This window comes from Chanos chanos, chromosome 1 (assembly GCF_902362185.1).
Source record: "Chanos chanos chromosome 1, fChaCha1.1, whole genome shotgun sequence".
Classification (NCBI taxonomy): domain Eukaryota; kingdom Metazoa; phylum Chordata; class Actinopteri; order Gonorynchiformes; family Chanidae; genus Chanos; species Chanos chanos.
The window spans coordinates 35,861,269-35,885,118 of NC_044495.1; the positions used below are offsets into that span (position 1 = coordinate 35,861,269).

At 38.8% G+C, this 23,850-nt stretch overlaps 1 protein-coding gene across 1 annotated transcript in view; it reads right to left on the reverse strand.

Annotated features, from left to right (window-relative positions):
• Positions 1 to 924, reverse strand: part of LOC115808929 (pleckstrin homology domain-containing family A member 5-like) — a 94,586-nt gene extending 93,662 nt beyond the window's left edge. The window contains exons 1-2 of the mRNA XM_030770322.1: positions 833 to 924; positions 644 to 720 (exon numbers count right to left, since the gene is read on the reverse strand). Of these exons, the coding sequence (XP_030626182.1) occupies positions 644 to 720; positions 833 to 924 (169 nt within the window). The remainder of the gene's footprint in view (positions 1 to 643; positions 721 to 832) is intronic.
• Between the last annotated feature and the right edge of the window lie 22,926 nt (positions 925 to 23,850).

Consider the following 23,850-nt stretch of genomic DNA (forward strand, 5'->3'; position numbering starts at 1 on the left):
TATTCTTTCGCTCCTCAAGCTAGACACCACGTAACAGCATCATGAGATAGAACAGTATTACGTCTGCATGAAAAACTATAGCTATGTTTAATGCAATTTGTGACTGTCACACGGGGTATTTATCTTAAAAAGCTCGATTCTATCGACCATGTTTTCACTTCATTAATAAAAAGCTCACCCATTGCAATAACGTTACTGTGCTTTACGTCTGTCACTACGAAGTGGCTGGTTATTAATCAGCCGCAGAGAGCCCTCCGCTAAAAATAACTTTATGTGAGCAAACAGGCACAATTTTGTTTTTCAAAAAGGGCTGCATTGTTCGCGTAAGTGATCCATCCCCGCGTTTACCTGACGAGACGTCGCTGGCAATAGCACACAATGCGTGCCGCAGAAAGTGCAAAGCAAAGGCTTTTCAAGTAATGTGCTGGTCTTTCACTTGCTAACATTAACTTACATTAATTAGGTAGCGAGCTAGCCAACTAACTAACCAAAACACTTTAATACTCTCTCGTCTTACGAACATCGAAGCTCGTTGCAAAAGAGACATTCAGATTTTGAAATCCCGACCTCAGGCCAGTACTCTGCGGGTTCTTTTAGAAATTTGTGCGAACAAACGCAAACTTCAACATAATGACACCTTTACCTGGAGTCTTTCTGTGCCCTGTGATGACAGCTTCACCAGTGACTGGATGCAGCCAGGTTGTACTCTTTGCCTCTTCGCTGTTGATAAGAAAGGAGAAAAGTGAAAACGAGTTGACCTAGCCATGAGAATCAAATATTTCAGACGACATCATGATCCTATATCCTGTGTTTGTATCGAGTTGATAATTACTTAATGAAGAAAACGCGTCCGTCCCGAGTAACCCCATAACTCCAAGAAGAGGGTAGACAAGAGATCCACTCTGGGTTTAGATCCGCCGCCATGACTGGCAATACACGGAGATTGAATTGCGCGTCTCCGCTGTAGCCGCGTGCACACGGAAACCCTGGCAACGGGTGAGTGTGAGTAGGGAAAGCTGAACCTCTTGGGGGCGGGAGCGCTCTCCTTAAGTATCAAGGCTTTCTTTATGCAGTTCGTTATTGAGTTTGAGTGAATAGGCACGGGGTGCCCAGGCAAACTCTCCGTCACTTTGAATAAACAGTTTTAGATGTACGTTGGAAATTAAGACAACGCATGAATATAGGCAACATTTCGTTATCTTGTAGAACCAACAAGATGAGAAGAGCCATCTTTCTTTCTTTCTTTCTTTCTTTCTTTCTTTCTTTCTTTCCATGTAATTAAACACCATTCCTTCTTTTTTTCATTCAACTGGTCAACTTCAAAAATTGGATGAATAAGGGACAGAAAAACTTTAACTTTTTTATTGCAATTATTGCAAGTCTCTTGAAAAGGGTTTCATCTGCACATATATGTTACTTTGGCAGTCTCACACACACACACACACACAGCATGAAAAGCTGTTCCCCTCCCCATGTTCATTTGTTTTGCACATTTCCTCCACAGAACAGAACCATAGGTGTTAGCTCAATCATTTCATGTCTGATCAAGCAGAACAGAATGTAGTTGCCCTGAATGAACCAAATATATTAATCCAGAAAGTTCAAATCTACTCCAAAAAGAGGGGGGGGGGTCATGGTCCTTTTACTGTTGCTGAATTTCTGTCAGACAGTATTTAATGGTTAAATAGCCAAAACAAATAAAACATGAATCGATGCCACATACTATTAATTCATGGCACATATCACTCCCATTGATTCATAATGTATTTTGCATCTCATACAGTGCTCTCTGATGTAGTAGTAATGACAGATTCAAAGCACATTCCCATGGTTACACTCATATGTTAAAACACGAAGCCTGACACACGTCAACAAATGAAGTGGAAAACTGAATCTCCTAAAGTGAGATTATTTGGGATGGTTATCTGAGAACTGACATGCATTGAAGCAAATAAGAAAAAATGAGTCCTCCACACTCTCCAGCACATGCAGTGAAAGACAAAACAATGGGTTCACAAAGTAAGAAAGAGTTAAGAGAGTAAGACTCAACTGTGTTCAGGCTGCATGGAAAGGCAGTTTGCTTTTCTGTAAGGGTTATTAAACAGATTAGAACAAGAGTCTGCTGACACAGAGGAGCACCTTAAGAAGTAAAGAAAAGGTAAGTCAGTAAAATTGGCAAAGCCTGAAACTGTTTGTATTTCTGTTCCTTCCCCTAGACACAAAGACTCATTTAAGAACCACCTAAAGCTTCTGAAAGAAGAATTTCATCCTAATTTGTTCACTTTCACAGTTGTTCATGCTACTGATTTGACATGCTGCCGGGCAGATTTGCCTTTGGATCTTATTCAATGCAGTTTTGTTAAAAAAAAAAAAAAAGAAAGAAAGAAAAGGAAAAAAAAAAAAGAGAGAAAGAAAAAAGTTCCTGCGGGGTTCCAGCTGCATCTCCTGTAGTTTTAAACATGCTGTGCATTCATGGTTGAAAGCTCTCCCAGACCATTAAAAGTCTCTCAAACTCCACTACCTGGTGTTCTGGGGTATAGGTTACAGTGATCTGCTGCATGGAAGCATGGGACTACACTAATATCACCACCGGGATGCCAGCTTTGTTGTATTGGACTAACCTGAATTTTGAAGGTGGATAATCATTTTCAACAATCCTACAAAATGGGATGTTATGAATGTACCGTGCATTTACACTGCAAATTTTTGAAAATGCAATACAGGCACAAAGGTATGCCATTTTAGTTGTCCATGTGACAGTCTCAGCAGGCAGGAACAGCAAAGGTCAAAGGTCTAAATTTATTATTTATTAATTTATTACAGGTCTGTGACCTGTAATTGTTCACACATACACCTGTTTGGCGGTCTGTGCATTGAGAAAATTGTGTTTAATCTCATTTCAGGTAATGGTTTATTTGAAAACTCTATTTGGAAGGAAAATGTGAGTTTTCCACATGTGAGTGTGTGTCTGTGTCTGTGTGTTCATATAAAGTGGGAGTTCATTTGACGTTCCTGTCAGATACAGCACTTTTGGGCAATACTGGAGCATCCATAAGCTTCAGTTTGTCATCCACCTCTGAGAGAACTGTGACTCTGAAGCACTGCCAGTGGGGATCTCCATGAACAACTGCTTAAAAAAAAACAATCAAATTTCTGTCAAAGTATAATTATAGTCTGTCACATAACACTTCATCAATCCTATATGCAGCCCTTTTCATTCCCTTGCAAAATCAAGGACTATTGTATTGAAGATAAACGCCTCTTTTATGTTTTAGTCAATTTCTTATCACTTAACCCTGAAAAAGCCTGAAAGCCCTCTCTCCAAACATTCACCTGCACACACACACACACACACAGACACACACTCCACGCCCATACAAAATAAGGATGGCCTTTGGTTTTACCTTGCCCACTCCCAACAAAAGACGTGTCACTCTATACAACACAATTATTTCAGAGTGGCTGTTTGGGGTTTTGTGTTGCATTCTGCTTTACAAGCACTTTTTTTGATGAGACAGTTTTGGGAGAGCTGGTTGGACGTGAAACCTTTACAGAGCAATGTTATTGTGTAGGTTCATAAAGAGAGAGTGAGAGTGAGAGTGAGAGAGGATCTGTCAATAATACACCAGGAAGTTGGCATGACCAATAGCTGCTTTTATGCAAAGGTACCTTTGTGATCAGAGCAAACGACTTCCAAATATAATATCTGTAGTTTTTTTTTTTTAATGTCCTGTATCGTGTTCTCATGTAGTTGTTAATCAGAGTAATGACAGTGAACACAGGGAGGAAGTTGAGAGAGTTTTTGGCAAATGCAGTGTAAGTCCTTATGCATTCATACGAAACAGTGCATCCAAGAGAGTTTATGGGGGGATCTTGTTGTTGAATATTTAAAAATCACTTAAACCAACAATACCGCAATGACTAAATCTCCTATGACATGTAAGAGAGCAAGTCTTTGCTCCCTTGAAAGAGAGATATCATGGTAAGATAATCTGAATGGAGATATACTGGGACAACACAATTGCCAAGGCTCTACTCCCACTGTTTGGATGACCACTGAAACTCAACATACACTCACACACACACACACACACACACACACACACAAAGTGCACTGTGCACACACAAAGTCACTTGTTTTCTGTTCAGTTTATCATGGTTTATTTAAATGTCTGAGAGTTGAGATCACTGTGTATCAAGATCATCTTGAGTTTCACGTAGTTAGGTTATCATCATAATAAAACTGAAGATGCACTGCTGGGGTGGTGCCATTACTGCTCCTGTGATGGCATGGTTTGGTGAGCAGTGTTCTGTGTGTTAATCAACACATACAGTGACTTTGTTGGGAAATTATAGCAGAGAATGTATGATGGACATAGTGCTTGTTCAACTGTCCTGATATGAAAACCCACGTAAAAGTCTACTTCCCAGGAAATATTGGGTTCTCTCTCTGATCCTCTGCTGCCTGGTTCCCTCCAAGGTAAATAATGTGGACTTGTTGACCCCCATCAGTCAATGCTGAGAAAATCCAGGAAAAAGGCAAAGAGAAGGCGACAGTGAGGGGAGATCTCCTGTATTTACTTAAACTGTCCTTGCCCTGTTTTCCTTCACAAAGACACAAAGACTCTGGATCAAAGCAACCAAGAACCTGATTTACTCTGAGGTAGAACAGCAGCTGATGTCAACAATTCAATTCATAGCTGCAGCAAAAACACATCCAGACATGTGACAATACAGCAGGTTTTCTCAAATGCATATGAAATAGCTATATAGATGCGGAGGGCATTGAAAGTAAACATGATGAACTCTAACAACATTTGTATTCAACGTGTGTGAAATGTCCGGAAGGCATAAAGTTTGTCTTACTGCTGTGGTTCACATAAAATTCTGACAATTTATTGACAGTTCTGCATAAGGGAAGAATGGTTTTGATTTAAACTGTAGTGGACAGCTGGCAGACCAAAGTGAGGCTGTAAACTCCAGAATGTTAAGAAGGACATTTTATACACAAAAGTTACAGTACTGTCTGGGAAATAACAAAGAAAAACACATATGTTTTTGACAAGGATGTAGCACTAAATTTTGGGCCCCGGACATAGTAGTGCCCGTCAGGTCCACCATTACCCGCGGTCCGACGCCCCTGGTTTGTGACGTGGGCTTGTGAAGAGATAGACAAAAACTAACATCAGATAGTTGTAATACTGAAGCTTCTTTGAAAATTTTTGAAATATAAAGATTGCTTTTTCATTCGCCCAATGCATGCTCCAGCACCCCCCGCAACCCTCATTAGGATAAATGTCTTAGATAACGAGTGAGTGAGATTGCATGTTCACATTATCCTTAAGAAACACCCATATTTCCATGGGCGTGGTGTTCCTGTAGTAGGGCTTGGATGGAAAAGACTTATCGTCCACATTCACTACTTAAAGGCATCCCATTCAACACTTGCAGCAACTCTTGCTTTCAACCTCTTTTCGGTTTAGAAATAGAAACTGAAGTAGTGGTGTAAGGCAGAAAAACTTTAAAACTTTAAAAGCAAAATAACATTTTGCTAGGGCATTCTTATTCAAGAAATAATTTTAAATTTTTAAAGCATTCTTAAATAATTTAAGTTCTCAAAGTACTGAAGATTATATTTCTTCAGGAAAAAGTAATGATTGTATCTGTTAGGGTTTTTCATACACAACCTTTCAGTTTTTGCTTGGGCAGAGGATCTTCTTGTTCAGAGCTATAGTTCTTGCCTGAAACCAGCTTGTGTGGCAGTGTAGCAGGAGCATAAAAAACAGCATGCATGGAGAGCTGGGTTTCCTCAATAGAAATGCATGCCCTTATAAATCTAAATTTTGCCAGTGCAAATGTAGGATTGTGTATATGTTACTTTGCATACTTTTTGAAAGATACATTAGAGTCTGAAGTGATTCCAAGATACTTAAATTTGTAAAATCATTTTTGGACTGAAGGGAAAGTCAGTGTAACAGATGAGACACAAAGATTTGTTGTCCTGTGCTTCCATATTGACCCCTCAGCATAACATCCCTAAAGTTATTTGAGGGTTAAGATTCCCTAATTTTTTTCCTCCACTTGTGGTTCACTCCCTGGGAGTTGCAGGTCCAACTGATTGACAGTACATCTCCCACAATGATTTGTGTCTATGGTCTTGTGATTTCAAACACCTGACCTGTTTCCACCATAGTCTCCACCATAGAGTCTCTCTCTCTCTTTCACACACACATACACACACACACACACACACAAAATGTATTTTGTACATTTAGACACACACACGCAAGTAGTTGCCTAGTAGCCCAGGGTTCTCCTGGAAAAATAACGACTATTACATAACTACAACTGTGGCTTATCAAAAACAGAAATAGACATGCTTTATGGTTTCATCATTTCTGCTCACACCAGGGGCATTGAAATGTAATTAATGGGAAGCATATTATCAAACAGCTGTTAGAGCTTTGAATTGTGCAGCTCTGAATGCAGCCATATACAGCCATGCTCATAGCCTCTTCATGCAGAGCGTAAGGCAGAGAATGACTACTGAAGTCTCCTAGCTCACTGCAGTTCACAACAGCACACTCAGGAGTTAATGAACGTGCAGGCCAGAGTATTATCTTACCAAATCTTCTGCCCCCAGTAGGAAATAAGCCCTTTGCTATACATTTTGTCAATGAGAACTGGTTGTGATGAGTCACCTCAGTTTCTTGACTCTTCTTTACTTGCATTTGACTAACTTGTGTGCATTGAGCCATAGCATTATGTTTCCACCCTGCATTATGAAACTGGAACTAGTTTACTCCAGTTTTACCTCATAAAATGAGAGGAATGTACACACAATTAATAAATTCTCTCACAAGTAAACAATTAAAATTTTAATGCAACCTGCCAAATTTTCTCCTACAAGAAATATTGCCCAGAAGTTAAGTAAACTAAAAACTTAAACGTTTTTACTCTGCAAATTAAAATTTTACAGTTTGAGGTGAACACAGTCAAACATGATAACAGTCTGAATCAGAACCTCAGTGTTAAGGGTACAGTGTAATTACCGCCACCCCTCCCAAGCCTCCTGTTCTTCTCTGGGTATATTATAGGAGATTTTCCCCTTAGAATATTTGGAATCTATTGTCTACGTGTACTCACACAGCCAGAGAAAGCACATTAAAATCCTGACGAATCTGTCACTGCCAGAATCTATGACACTATCCTTCACTCTTTTCCGTCTCAGGGTGTCTTCTCTATGGAAATGCCAATATCACAGAGCTTTTTATCTTTTTCGTTCATCTTCAGCTCTGCACAGGATAAACCTGTCCTTAAAACGGAATCTTCATGAAATAACATCTGTGCTAGATTTTTTTTTTTAAATGGATTGAATCTTCCCTCTAAACTTACTGAGTCTTTTTCCAAGTGTGGAGACATACTAGCGGTTTAAATGATGACGTTTTGCAGAAAGCTACAATTTAAAGACTGCTACAATCAGTACCAGGACACACCAGCACAACGCAACGTGAAGTGGTTGCACAAACATGTTCAGATATTTCGTGGAGGAACCACAGCCAATAAATGTGTTTGCTGAGAGAACACTGGAACCTTTGGTGGCTGTCAGTCTCTTGTAATTATATTAGATCAAGCGTGCAAGAGGTTCCCACAGTACAGGCCATGCTGTGTATGACTGGATTTAAGCATAAGACATCAAGAGATCATGATGTAATCCCCAATATAACTGCATTGTAAACATCCTTGAATATGCCATTCAGTACTCCCATGGGAAATTAAACTCCAGTTGCTGACAGAGTGTGATGAAAGAGGCAGCGCCACTCACTGACACCCATTTCTCTAAGAGCATATTCGTACTTCTAGGCATTTTCCAATCTTAATCCTTAGGGGTGAAGAGTACATAACTTTGAACCCTTTAGTTCAAAAGACAAGATGCTTTCTCCCCCCTTTCTACCAGCCACTTAGCGTCACTGATTGGCCGAAGAGAGGACGTCCCTGATGGAAATTAGCCTGTAATTGTAATTACAGAATAGATATTTCTGTTTTCTTGGGCAGCCATTTAGGCATTTTTGTTGTTTATGTAATAGGAATAAATTTCATGGTGTGTCTCATTAAATATTTATTCCTTAGTTCTTTTTTTTGCACAATTAATTGATTGTCTGTTTGAAGTACCTATGTACAAGTGGCTGCCCTCAAAAAGCTGTCGGTGAGCTGGAACAACAGCTGTTAGAAATGGTTTGCTTATTAAATAATGTTATTACCAGTATAATGACCAGTATAATTTTCTCTAGCTCACAGCTCTTTATGTTTTATGCTTTATGTTTATGTAGCTTTATGTTTAACTACATCTGAACACATAATGAATGTGTTATTTCCTCAGAGCATCAATAAATCTTTTTTTTTTTTTCTAATTACAAGTGCGTTGCCTCTCCATTCCATTCTACTGTAGTTCTTCTTCTACCTTCTCTATTTTGTCTGTTCCACTCAACCCAAATGCATACACCTGTACTTTCATAACAGTTGTGCGATTCCCCTGCACAGAAATCTTAAGGTGGCACAATCACTAAGACTGACTATAGCACACTCAACACAGCTTTTATGAGATTTCCATTTCCACAGATGATGTAGCATGTTAAAGCAATTAGTCTGTCTTTGTTTTGTACATTCAAACAATCTGCAGGACAGAGATATTTGCTGGTGTGGAACAAGAGTGAATTTGAGTAGGCATTGCAAGCAACTTTGCAAGCTAGTGGAGAGCTCATGGCTTGATCTTTGCCACAAAATTAACTGCTCTAAGAAGACAAAAAGGGACTAATGGGTGCCATTTACTGAGAAAGTCCATGTTGTTACATAGATTGACTAATTCCTCATCATTCTATTTTCCTAAAAGATCTCCGTGAAGAGGACCACTGGTTCATGAGTTCTACAGATAGAACTTCATACAGCCTTGAAATGTCCTTAGAGATTCCAAACAAACAATCTGAGTCTTATGAAGCAAAGCCACATGTGCCTTGCTATAATCTCAGCTGTGTACCCAGCTGTATCACTGGATACAGTCAGTTGCTGAAGCCTTTATATATAATTGGTAATGGTATTGTATTGATTGATTCCTCTCCTCAATACTTTCCCATACTAATGGCATCATTAGGGGATCCAGAGTCATGTTTAAACTAATGAAATATATGATCAATTACGCTAAGTGTTTAGTGCTGACTATTGATTAGTCTGATCCAGACAAGTCCATTGCCATTAATGTATGTATAAATAAACAGTCATACCAAGCAGAGCAAGATGCCCATAAATTCACTACTTATTAAAAGCATTGCTGCTTTGTCCTTTGTTTTTTTTCCCCTCTTTTGTTTTGCTGACACATATGACTCCAGCAGATAGATATTAATCCTGCCTAATTCTGTGTCCATCATTCAAGTGAGGTCGAACTGACCTGCTGTAGTGTAGGAAGGTTATTGATTACCTGTGCAATGCTTTATAGCACCAGAGAACTCATAACAGAGTGGTGAGAACGAGGTGTTTATAATATTACTGCTCAGAAGACTCCCCACAGTAACAGTGAAATTGTATTTCTCATTGGCACAGACAGCAGGGCCAGTGGTGAGGATACTTTGTAGCATCACTATTTCAGTGAGCAGTACATTCTGCAGTCTTTAAGAGATTAAGTAATCCAGTTTGGATGTGATCTGTGCTCTGGCATGTGAGAGAGTCTGCTTGAGGTTACATTTTGTAGTTTGTTAACAAAATGCAAATAAATGAAGAGACAAAAAAAGGTTGGGTCTTCGTCTTGTATGTTAAAAGGATGTCTGCCAAAATAAAGGAAACACTCAAGCGAATCATGCATACAAAATGTGTTGAAGGCTTTTGCTTCTACACAAGGCTTGCTCTTTAGTTCATTTAGCGATTAAAAATTCCATGACAGAAACCTTAGGATACAAGTTAATGCTTTGATGAACAAGACAATGATATAACCATAACCATATCTGTCTAAGATAACAGATATAAACACAGCTGAACTCTTACACGACAGTCTCGCAGTCTTAGACAGCAGTTTCATCACCAGCTACTGAACATCCAATTATGATTTTGATTTTAACAAAAGAACGAACAATTTCACTTCACTCCAAAAGAGTTCCAGACACTTGCAGAACACAGAAGCTGCTCTGTTGATTCAAGGTGCCACAGTGGCCTATTAAGAGATTTCTTATTCATAGCTTTTTTAATGCTTGCAGTTACTTGTATGAAAACTATGTCATATGTGGTTAATGTTGTGGTTTAGCCATTAAGGAGACATTCCCTTTGTCCGTGCCTCACTGTTCATGAAATTCTCCTCATAAAACTATTGTCACAAGGACTCCTCACATGCCTATTTTAGTGAGAGATTTCTGTTGGAATGAGCAAGGAAAAATATCCCTACAGGAAGCATCACCCATCACCCAAACACAAACCAGACCACAAGGCAGTGTATGAGGTTTCCCTGAAGCATAAAAAAACAGGTCTACAAAAATAATCTTAATAAAAAAAAAACTATGGATCAAACTGATATTGAATAAACATTTTTGTTTATTAAGAATAAATCTCCCACCTTTGCAGTCATCTTTCTTTCATCTGTGAATGTCTAGTCTGTCCCCACATGCCCTTCACTTGTGGAGGGCAGAGTTGCATGCAGAGAGCTCAACATGTTTTAGAATACATAAGAATATAAATACAAAACAGAATCTGTTAACATTTAGGGAGTCAGACAAGAGAAACAGATAAATGTTGGAGAACTGGCCTCTTTCTCTCTCTCTCTCTCTCTCTCTCTCTCTCTCTCTCTCTTTTGCATAGCTCCTAGTAATTCTTAAGACAAAACAAGAAATACTTTGCTTTCATTTATTGCCATGTCTTCCACATATTAAAATGTTCTTCCACCTATTTTAAGGTTTTGTAATGTAGCAGTTATCATCGGGTCTTATTATGACAGACCCAAGATACATATAAGTTGGCATGTATAGGCATTTCTATGAGAACCACTGAGTCTAAAAGAATGGGAAAATGTCTTGTCTCTCTCAATTTTGGTCTCTTTTAGTGTCCTCTTACTCTGGGGTCATGTGAAAATGGGAAGTACATGAAACTCATGCCAGAACTCTTCTTCAGGGCAGCTGGCCAGAGATAGCTGAAGACCCCCACAGACAGGGTCAACCTCAAGTTCCAGTCCTGAGGTTTAATGGCTGTCCTGAGAAATGCAGCCTCTGCCTCTGATGAAGCTGTTTGAACTGGACTGGAAAGCCACACATAGTGATCTCCACAAGGGGATTTTTAGGGACTTTATCAAGCATTTGGCAATGCCACTGTACTGTAATTAAACACAAAGAGCCATTTTATATTATGACAGTTTATTATCCTCAAGCACACACAAAAAAAAGTAAAAAAATCAAAATGCTACTGTCAGTGAACATTTTCATCAGCAACATTGAAATAAAGAGTGATGAGCCCTCAGAGAAAGAGGCTACGGTCAGATCTGAGGGGCAAGCTGACTGCCGAGAAGCAACTCAACTGAGACTCCAGGATCCTCTGCGCAAATCTTCATTATTAACAAATCATTCAGCTTTCCCCTGCCCTCAGCAGCAAGCCTTCATTGTCCTGAGCAGACAACCACCTCCAGAGAGAAGCCTTAACACCCGTGTTATTGGCTTTCTGTCAGCTCAGGAAAAACCAGGGAGGGTAGCTTTTTTTTTTTTTGGCCACAGATATGACGTCCTGAAGTCATCTTAAAACCCTCTGTTTTCTGCGAACTGGTTCACAGCTTGATGTATCCTTTTTTTTTTTGGAAGTTCAAAATGGTGTTTGACAAATCTGTTTGTATATTTTGGAGAGGTCACAAAAAAGTTTTGAAACATTTCAAGTCTGATGTTCTCAAGCCTTCAGAGCAGTCTTGAAGTCTTGAGAAGTACTTGATAATAATTCTGCTAGCTGCTGGGTAAGGAATTTTTCATCTGGCTATCAGCAGCCACTTTTTTGGCCCAGAAACAGTCAACAATTGTATCATATGTGACAACATTTATCAAATCTAGTCATAGAAATGAAATATTCATCTGTTTTCCAATTTCTTTATGTTTTAGGGGAACAATTTATTATTTGTATGTCACCAGTTGGAGACTGAAGCAAAAACACTAGATCTGTATAACCACATCTGAACACTGTTCTAGTCCATCATACTTTCATATGTAAAGTTTGAAACATCAAGTCTGCCCAGGACAAGGGTCATTTTAGAAGAGTTAGTTTCAAAACAGTCAGTGCAGTGCTGGTGTTAAAGTGATTTTTTTAAATTGATTTTTGCAGACTGGTACTCTTTCAGGATATTTCATTTTCTTTACTCTGTAGAAAAAGCTGAAGTTGAGCTCAGCAAAAACATTTTCTTGATTCATTCAATACAAATTGTTTGTGTAAGAATTTCAAGTGAAATGAGCAAATAATATTTTCTTGTAATGACCCACATACAGCACAGCAAGAAATGTCACATTCCTTTTGTTTTGACATCTGAATAAAGTTGGCAACTGTCTGAGACCTTAGAATGTGTTGCACGTCATATAATCATTTATAAGGGAAGAACAAGAAAATAAAAATAAAAAAAAACTTTTTTGATATAATATACTATTCAGGAGTTTCAGTATTACCACACCCTAAGTGAATTCCCATTTGTCTTATTCATAATACAAAAGCTACATATCCTACACCTGCATCTCAAGCAGTTCATGAATCAGGTTAGATCAGATTTTATACTAGGACAGGAGAAGACCCCTCATCTCGGCAAAATACCTCCTGAAAAATATTTATGCTTTCCAGTAGATTAATTTTGTTATTTTTGCTATACATCTGACAGTGTCTGTGCATTTTTGCAGGTCTCTGTATCTCTTGTCCTTCCAAAAAATATATCTTTTTGATCTTTGCCTCTAATATATAACCAAGGGACTCTGACTACAGATACAGTACTTTGTATTAGGGGTTGCACAGGGTACTCGAGTATTCGAGTACTCGAGCAGTTACATCAATTCTCGAGTTTCTACATTATCGTTGAGTACTCGCTAATCGCGTGATAGATCTCACGCGCACTCAGTTTTCAGTTAGAGCCCCTGGTAAACAAGAGGAACGATGGCGACAAAGAGTGAATCAATTGTTTGTTTGCTTTATTGTTGTATTTCACTGTGCAAATTTTCTTTCCCAACTGTCACTGTGATGAAATAAACGTGCAAAATTTGTGAGTTGTGGACGCATTTCTCAAGGCTCTAACATCGAGTCTGTCATATAATAGAATAGGCTACTAACGCGGCTAAACAAATTAATGTTGTTAAAAGATAGATGACTAATTAAATGTTTAACTCGGTTAGGCTTACTAATGATGACCAGGCAAAAAACAGCCGCTATATCTAAACACAATAAGAACATTTAACGGAGAAATAATTATGCGTTTTCAAATTTACCCGGGTTTAAACCACTACAGTGTGCACAACATACTTTGTTGACTGAGCTTTCTGGCGACTGCAGAATGTTGGTAACAATTACATTAAAATATTGTCGGTATCATTCATACTTCACCATTGCGAAAGGTAAGACCAAGTGTTAACTTCTTATCATATCGTTAATTTTATGCTTTGCCATGTGCGCTGAGACAAACCGCATCATAGTTGCATAGTCATAGTTGCATAGTTGCAGCAGCACCCCCCACCACCCGCACCGAGTAGTCGAGTACTCGAGTTTTTCGGGAAATGAGTACTGGAGTTGTAAAATTATGTACTCGTGCAACGCTCATGTCCACATATGCATACTCCTGTACGTTGCACATTTGCATCGTATTCTGTCTATGAAAGGACTTGTAAGTATTTACTTTCATTCATTTTTCCTATTAAACTGATGGGTGTTTCTGCCCCTAATTCCTATGAGTCCATCTTCACAGACCTGGAGGGCTAGCAAGGAAATGAAATGTCAGTTGTGCTCTATGAGGCTGCTGCAGTGCATTAGAATGTGACCCAAATCTCTCAGTTCTCGGTTAAGACATTTCAAATTCCACTTGAAGTCAATGAAGTAGCTGGTGAAATAGAGGAGAACTGTCATTTCAGAACTTCAGTCAGCCACCTTGAATAACCTCAGACGTGACCCACCCCCCTCAGTATCAAATCCATTTAACAGTGATCAACTCAATGCGATTATCAGATTTCAGTGAAGCAATTACTTTTTCTTTCTTTTTTCAATAAGCAATAACTGAAGCAAAAGCACAGCATGCAAAAATTACTAAATTATTTATAACTACAATAAATTTATTGCATCGAGATTCTACAGATTTTATGTAATATGTATGAGTGTAAACTCTGTTTGTTTACCTTTCCTTAAGATGGAGAATTGTTTACATGCAGATGTGTTGAACACAACGCTGATGAATTCAGAAAGTAGCATGGCTGTCAAAGTTTTTGTTTTTTTTCTCAGTGGTTATTAAGAGTGGGAATGAAACAAACTCAATTATTTTTAAACATCATGTCAGCCTGTGCATTATGGTGATGGGAAAAATAATAATCTTGACTTTATAATGACAGTTATTATCATAGAGAAGACAGTGGATTGGGGGAAAAAAAAGAATTCTTTTATAATCTGCGCAGTGTCAGTGTTTCTGTGTGTTGGAGCAGAGACTTTATCCCTGGCTAACACATGCTCTGCATTCATTATTATAGCTGTTGTTTGATTCTGTACGGCTGCAGTACAAGGCTGCTCCTCCTGTGAAAGCGACCTGTTCAACGTTAAACATATGCAACATATTAACATAGAATTGATTATTACACATGACTATATGTGATTGCTCTATGTAAAATAGCATGTTGAACTGCTGCCTGTTGGAACAAATGTGACACATTGTTCTATGCAGAGTGAGAACACTGGTTACACTTTTTCCTATCAGAATTACATTGAGTAACTGTTCAGAGGGAATACTGTCATTGGTTTAGCATCCTGCCCTGGGTGCGCACACACACACACACACACACACACACACACACACACTCACACCATCACTGGGACGCACATCTTTTTCAGTAACAAGAGCATGCTGCTCCCTTAATAAATCTGTTCAGATTTCTCCAGGTTAAATTTCTAGAGTAAACTCTCCCCCCATGATGCGTATTTCACAACAAATCTGTTTTTGCTGGCATACCAATCAGTTGCACAGATAAACACCGTCTATCGCTCTTTCCTCTCCTCTCTGTTTGTCCTGTGAGCAGCCGATTAATCAGAGTCTGCCTGCTCAGCTCCTCATGGCCACAGCAGTAACTCCGCTCAGCAAACAGGCAAAATAAATAAACTCTCGTAAAAACGTATAAAAAAAACCAACTGTAAAGTCATAATGAGTGGACATGTTCATAGACAGGTCTTTCTTATCATATATGATTCCCTTTCTCCCACTACAGCACACACTCTAACCTTGTGTCCCATTAAAGTGCTGCTTATAGAATGAAAAAAAAGAAAGAAAGCAAAAAAAGAAAGGAATTGTTCGTCGAAAATGTTCCATAAGAAGACAGAAACTAAGCCTGGACTGTTGCAATACACATGAGGCCTTTTGGAGTTCATGCTTCTGGAGTGTTGAGTTGGAAGCTGAGTAATTGTTTTCCCATTGTAATCACAAACCCATGACATATAAACTGGGGTTTCCATTTGAGTTTCTCAACCCCCTGGGAAGGATTCCAGCTGTGGGTCACTAAACAAAAGTCAACTTAATGGTAAAGACAGTTTATTATACACTAAGTCATCTTGACAGAGTGTTCGCTCTTCTTCACATTTTGACATTGGAAGGCCTGTTCTCCTGTCACTTTTATAAAAAGCTGAGTTGGATTGAGAGATTCTGAAAATTAAATTTATGGATTTTCTTTACCCTGGTCCAGGCCCATGATATGAGCCTTTTAAAATACACTCTTCGAGAGGGGAAGAATTTGCCTCCATTAAACATTAAGCCCTCTTTTGCAGAAGTGCTTTGGGCTTCAACATGAATCAGGAGTGAGTTATTAAGAGGAATGAAAGTCCAGGAAGAACATCACATTAAGTAGTCTTTGTGATTTTTCCAGACCACACACTCATGAACCCACAAGTAGAGACACCCAAGTGTAATCCGCTTGCTATCAGTCTTTCTTAACAACTACTGATGTTGTCATGCTAAGCTAAGGGGACAGGGGCTTGTACGCCGTCTGTTTCTTCCTAAAATGCTACTGATTGTGTCGACTTGGATTCATAGTGGACGATAAAAAACTGATGTAAATTTACAGTGAAATTCTTACAGTAATCTACTGTAAATTCATTGTCAAAGTAATTAAAATATCTTTTTTTAAACAATAATTAGCTGTTATTTACAAAGCATATCAAAGCAATCCAGGAGTGTAACCAACAGTGGAGGCACTGAAAGGGATACAGTGGCACAGTGGAAAAGATGCTGGCCCACTACTGTACAGACCTGGGTTTCTATCTTGGTAGCAGCGCTTCTGCTAGATTATTCATGGAAAGTTCTAGACAACATAGTGTGGCACTATGCATGCATTATGGCTCCCTGGAAAAGTCTTCCTCTGGTTAAAAAAAAAAGTTGTTGATGATTCCACATGTGCCACAGGAGACGTGGTAATCTACAACCTTCCCCTTTATTGTCAAGATTACGCCAGCTACAGGAGATTGTAATATGAGGGATTTGGCCTGGACAAAATGAAGGATAAAAAGCCAAAAACTAAATAAAGAAGTAAGGTCATCAGTGGAAGCTTTGCATTATGGTGCAGTACTGAAATGTTACATTTCTACGATTTCTACAGCTTTGAACTGTATTTTAAAAATTACAGGGTGCTGATAAAAAAAAAAAAAAAAAAAAACTGAAAGAAAATCCACTAATCAGCTGTGTTTACAAACACAGTTAAGTATTACAATTCTGTTATTTTATCATACAGTGAAAATATTGCAAATAAAAAGAAAGTTACTGATGAAATTGCTGCCAGCAAATTGTAATTTTACAGTCAAATTTCGTAGAGTGTAGCCTTTGTTACTGACACTTCATGGTGTCTAAAAATTTCACCTCAGATAAAAGTATAAGCTATTATTTGTCAAGGAATTTAGTAATCATTACTTACAAGTAATTGCTGGTCCTGTAACTGAATTTCCTTTTGCTAACGGAAAGGTGTGAAGAAGCTTTGATTTAAGGTAAATACTGAAACCACAAATCAGTTTCTTAACCTTTAATTTTTAACAAACCATTTAGATCAGCTCTCTGCCAAACAGTTATTATCTAATATACAATTATTTCACGCATTGCACCACAATGAACTCGTTAATTATTCTGGATCACTGACATCAGATTTACTAATCCATGCGCAGGACTGACAATTAAGAAATTTATGGAGTGAAACTAACGTCCATTTTATTTACCGAGTGGACATGACATTTAATAAACCACCTCACTCACATCATGAAATGACGCTAACGAGAAACCTCCGAGCGCTTTAAAAGGGAGCCCATCTCTCTCAGGCGGATCTTTAATTATCTGAGTGAGTCTTTTATTGATCAGTGAGGGGGTAATCAGGAACATTGCTGGGCTCAGCAGCTGTGGAAACGTCAGTGACAGGGATCGTTGCGGTGACACTATCATTAGGTGGAATATGCTCTGGTAGCTGATGATGACTCTATTTATTTCCAAGCTTTTGCCACGAAGATGCATGTGAACAAGTACAGTGAAGGGCCAGTTTAGAGGCATTGAACAATGAGTAAATTCATTCAGCAGTGGGTAGAAATTATGGACACGAAATTCTCTGCTGCACTGATTACAATAAATATGGTGTGTAAACACTGACAGTAATTACTGTTGCACTGCTTTAGATGTTTTTAGATATATCTGTTTGTTGTATTACATGATGTATAATTATTTAAGATTTATCTCCTTGAAGTGAAATTTATGTGAATCATTTTTCAGAACAGCATGGTTGATGTTAGAGTATTAGAGGAAAATAGCTTTTATGTTTCAGTTGAGCTGGTTTCTGGGAAATGCTAATTAAAAGTGAATTAGAGAGAGAGAGAGAGAGAGAGAGAAGTCAAAGGTTTCCCATGACAGAGAGAAGATTTTCTCCTCCTTTTTAAATGTTTCTCATGAATCTTATGTCAACATTGTCATAATTCATAATCAGCAGACAGGGTCCCTACAAGCTCAACCTCAGCACTAACAAAGGAAGAATTTATTATTGAGCCAAAGGTAAAGCAGCAGTTGCTGATATAACTCTACTGATCAGTTATATCTTGGTGATATAATTCTACTTATCATCAGTATTGGATTAAGTGAAGTATTTCTTTAATTCCAGCAATTAAAGGACAGGATTACATAATACATTACTGCCTTTGTAATCACTGCAGCTCCATATTCTCACATTTATCATAAGTGTGGCAACATTAGTCTTATGACTTAATCAGTCTCTGGAAATGGACCTTCATGACAGTGTTTCATCAGATCAGATGGTAGAAGTTCTCACAGACTCCACTTTTGGAATTTATTTATGTGCTGTCATTTTTTCACAAACAGATTCTGAGTTGACTTATATCATTGAAGAGATCAGATGAGAGTCCATATTTACTGCCTGTTTCCTCAGGGTAGTTATGGTGTTTGACTCTCTGAGACAACATGCCTACAGTTAAAGATGTGGCAAGACATTACAGCATACATACAGTATATGAATCACAGTAAGTAGAACATGCAGTTGCTCGACAACTTAAAGAGACTTTTTTTCTTTTTCTTATTGAGGATTGACACTCTGCAATACATTACCAGAGCCACTGTTAGCTGGTGCAAGATCCAAAGACATAGGTATGTGGGTGACATACCATTTCCAACCGTTGTCCAGGAGACAGACGTGATACAACATGAGCCACAGCTCACAGTGCACTCTGAGAACGTCTTTAAAGAACAAAACGTATAGGATCCCCCTTAAGGAGTGGCATGAGCTCATCTCTGATCTTGCCCTGACAGTATCTGTTTTCTTTTGGTTGCCCCTACGTTTCTGTATTCCAGGTGGTATCTGTGAACCCAAAATGCAACAGGTGTGAAATAAACAAAATAGAGAAGATATACATTGTGTGTGTAGATAGATAGATAGATAGATAGATAGATAGATAGATAGATAGATAGATAGATAGATAGATAGATAGATAGATAGATAGATAACACTTAAACAAATTATTACTATAGTTGTGCTTTACTCATTTTTTGTTCAATTATTATGAACCAATCACAAAGAGGTCACTGAAGTGAGGGAAGTTTCCATCAGCCACAACACACCTCAGCCTGATTGTGGTGCCTGTGAAAAGCATGCTCAGTGAAACCAGACAGATATTTAATCCACATAGACCAAAACTAGGCTCTCAGATCTCTGACTGTTCACCTGTCATGAAACTCAACACGACATTGGACTAACAGCTGCAAAAAAAATGTTTCACCGTTGTGGTTACATATGTTGAGACAATGCCAACTGCAACTATCATATTTGGACCTGACAGAAAGCTGCTGCTTTCTAATCATATCACATGTCAAAGATTCATATTTTGTTCACGATCTGAGCAAATCAAAAGAGCAGTGCCTGTATACTTTTAGCTAAATTTATTTTTAGAAGTTACATTGTTACTTCACTCAGTATCACCAAATTCACACAACTTGATTGATAGATGGATGCATACTGCGAAATTTCATGATAAAAACATTCCTTTGTGCTGTTGAATGTTTTTGGATCAAAGAAATACATTTTTTTTTTTCCAAATTGGGAATTGATATTTTACAACAGACACACTGGGTGTTGATTTTCCTTATTTTGTTTTGTTACAGTATAAACATAGTAATACTGATTTGTGAAAAAATGATGTCTGCAACTTGGACATTCTCCAGTGGGTATTCATTTATTATGCATTGTTTTGGGAGTGCATGATCAAAGTCAGCATTCTTTTAAGGGAAAAACAAATATCAGAACATATCTCCTCTGTTAGCTCACTCTCTTGTTGCTGACAGTACATTGGTATGTTTGAATCATATGATGTGACACGAAAACACATTTTTCATTAAGCAGTCACAATGTACCGAGGGAACAGCAGTGTGGATGCCAATCAATTTCTTCTGGGTTTTCAAACTTTCTTGTAGAAGCTCTCTGTGTCAACTTTTGCAGTTGTTTCTAACTTTGTAAGGCTTATTGTTTACCTGCTATATGTATTTGTTTTTCAGACAACAGAACACTGACATATCCAATAGTACTAGTCACCCACACTGACTCACCTTTAAGGTTTCTGAGTATCAATGATATCTTGACTTTTTCAACCTAGCCTTTGTTTACTTAAAAAACAAACAGAACCATAGAATTGATTACGCTTTGAATTGGAATGGCGTTGTGTTGTTTTTTGTTTGTTTTTCACTATTTGGTGTGGAAATTCAGTTGTGAAATGTGTTCAACTTGAACTGTGTTTACTGTACCAGGCAGGCGTGTGGCTCGTACAACCTTGCACCACCCTCCCTGTAGCCCTCCCTACATGATTTCAGATCAACAGTCATCTAGCTATGCTTGTCAGCACCTCACCCAAGTCCAGCACAAGATAGTGCTGAGCCAATGCATCAACCAGACTAATTTAAACAGAGCCTGCAAGACCTTTTCTCTCTGTCTGATAGAAGTCCTACTTTAACGGCCCATCAACAGTGCAACGCATTCATTATTCTAACCACGGCTAGCCGCGTACACATGGTGAATACTAATATATTTGGTGTGATGTGTGGGGTTTTTTTTATGGGTTTTGGTGGAAAAGTGTAAACAGTGAGAGAAGAAAATGATAGAAGAGAAAAGAATGAAGAATGCATGATTGCTCTACTACTTGGTGGTGAGTGATGGAGTGAGTGAGTGAGGGTAAAAGGAAGAAAAGAAATGCATGAGATGCATGAGAACAGACTTGAAGACCTTGAGGGGTTTGTGTCTTGTCCACTCCTATTTGTTGTGCACATAGCCGGTGGGGATTTGGTCACACGACGTGGCTGACTCCAAGGCCTTCATCACTTTGCGCAGTTTAAAAAGCAGTGACCTGGTCGGAGATGACAAAGTATTACCTCAGGGGAAAAGGGAAAAGGGGACACAGGGCTGATGTTGCTGTGACCATTCAATCAAGGCCATCAAAGAGACGCCCTTCCCGTCTATTAAGTGCACTGGCTTTCATGGCTTCTCGAGCTAGTACACATTTAAGGCTAATGAGCCTGAATATTAGCTTGGATAATGGAGGATGCATCCCCAGACGAATCGGCCGCGGAGGCGACTCATCACTCCAGACAGCCAACTCGGCTGAATTCAGCTTACAGTGTAGGGGCAGACACGGAGGGTTGGTTAGTAGAGAGTCAAATTGAAGAATGAGGGAAAGAGGGCATGCCATTTTCTTTCTTGCTTTTTTTTTTTTTTTTGATCCTCACTGAACACAGAGCATGAGAGTTGCAGTAACTAGTGCTGAATTGAGATGTGAGTACTAGAGAATCTGCTGATTAGATGTCACACTCAGTTTAGCAGTTGCTGAGCAAGGAAGGCAATTGATTACAGTGCGCTGGTTTTGAGCGCTCCATAAATCATAGGAACTACAGCACAAATTTCCTGTTGAGGGCATATGGATGGAACTGGAATGAAGCAGACATGCGTATTGCTTTCGTTTCCAAAAGCAAAAAAACGAGTTGTACCGCTGAGAGGTCAGAAATAGACTTGCACGGCTCAAAATCAAAAGGTGATGTCAAGGAAACAGCAACAGCACCTTTCAACACTATCAGAAGCAATGCTTTAAGTGTCAGGATGCCCTTGCAGAACATGTGTCCTCATTATATTCTTGGTGTCAGCGCTGCTTCAGTGCATCTGCATAGAAGCTGATGCATTTAAAACATTGTTTAAGAAACCAGTAATAACTGTCCATAATGCCCACAGAATAACTGCCCATAATGAACAGTGTGCTATGTCTCCCAGTTGGGTGCTGGCAAATCTGAGCTATGAGAAAAGGGGGAGGGAAAAAGAGGAGAGACAGACAGCAGCAAGTGATAGATCTTACAGGCCAATTATGCTGATTGCATCATTATCAAGATGCCGTGTCAAAGGAGATGAAAAGTTCAGCCTCTGTGTTTGTAGCTTCTCGGTCTATCCGTGACAGTAGACGTAGACGTGCAACATATGCTGCTACCAAAATTCAGTGAGTAAGGCTGGAGCATATACTGTGGAAATGCAGCAAGGAATCAGTTGATGACAGTTTCATTCAAATACTCTTATAAAGCCATCTGTGCTATTGCAATCAATGGAGATCATTTACTCCATTCCACTTGTTCCATTGTTATTTATTTACACTGTTAAAACAAATTGACAAATATTAAACACACACTGGATATACCCATGACATGTCAAAAGATTTCCACATAAAAAGACATAAAAGATAAACATTAGCTCTAAATGCCAGCCTAGCCAACTGAGGCCTGGAAACCAAACTGTGCCGGACAAAATGAAAAAGGATTCTGCAGTGGCTTGTCCTGACCCCTTTCTCTACCTTTGAAGGGAATGATTTCGTCAAACCTGTCCACAGCAGACACAGTGTTCTCTCCCTGGACTGAGGAAGAGCTAGTCAGCAGGAAGCACAGCCCTGCTGGACAGTCCAAGGTGATGAGCTGTGATGTGCACCAATGCTTCTCATCACCCACCAGTTCAACCAGAAACACACCAGTGCTCCAAAGGATGAAAGCACAATCGGGAGAGGTATACAAACCATTTTACAGAAAATCCTTTGACAGAATCATACAGGATTCATGAAGACGTGCTGTGACAAGGCAGTGATGAATACAGTACTGGCCAAATTCTGAGGTTGCAGCAAAATCAAAGAGTCAGAGAAAAGAATGAACTGAGTGAGAGTCAGGACTGGGCTGAATAAATAAGTCAGAAAGAACACAAGCTGTGAGAGTGTCATCTCTGTTTGTTTGTCAGTACATATAGTCCTCTCTGTGTAGGTTCAGACTGACTGTTCTGGTCCATGCTAGTGTTTCTTTTCAGATGCTATTCCCTTTATTTACTTTGCTATTTTGCTAGCAACTAAAATGTTATTTTAAAATTTCTCTCATCACTAGTTGTCTATGGAGACATTTTCTAAAATTTCAGGCCTGGTCCTGGTTTTGTTGTCTTCAAATGTCAGCACTGTCATTTATTTTGCCTGATTCATTCTGATATAGACATTGTCCAAGTGAAGGCATTAAAAGACACAAGAATGAGCATAAAAATACAAGAAACATGGTGTGTGCTTTCAATTCTGTTCAATTCAATTCAATTCCTGTGTCCTGCAAAAAATCTACAAACCTCTCCTTATGAACATCTTCTTTCCCCGTTTAATCACTCGCTTACAACCTAGTTACTAATCCCTGTTCTCCAGAACAGTATCAAACACCTCTGTGAAGATGATGCTCTGCTGGGGAAACTGTAATGTAAGACTGTTTTTCAGACATGCAGTGAAGCTAGGAAAATGAATGCCCCATATATTGCTTCAAACAACCTCTCTCTCACGCCAGGAAGACTCTGAATATGCAAAGTCAGATAGATTTGTAGATTTAGAAACCTTCCAAACATTTTTCTCGAGGATTGCACAATAGAGGGTGTCTCTTTATTTCATAAGCGTGCAGGAACATCACTAGCCATGGCAAAGTCCTAGATATACTCAAACAAGGGCTGAGAGTGGTTTTTCAAGGTACATTTGAGAATGTATCACCATGAGAGATGTAACATCATTCACTTACAATAACTTGTTCTAAATTCTAAAGTAGTTGGCTCTTATGACATC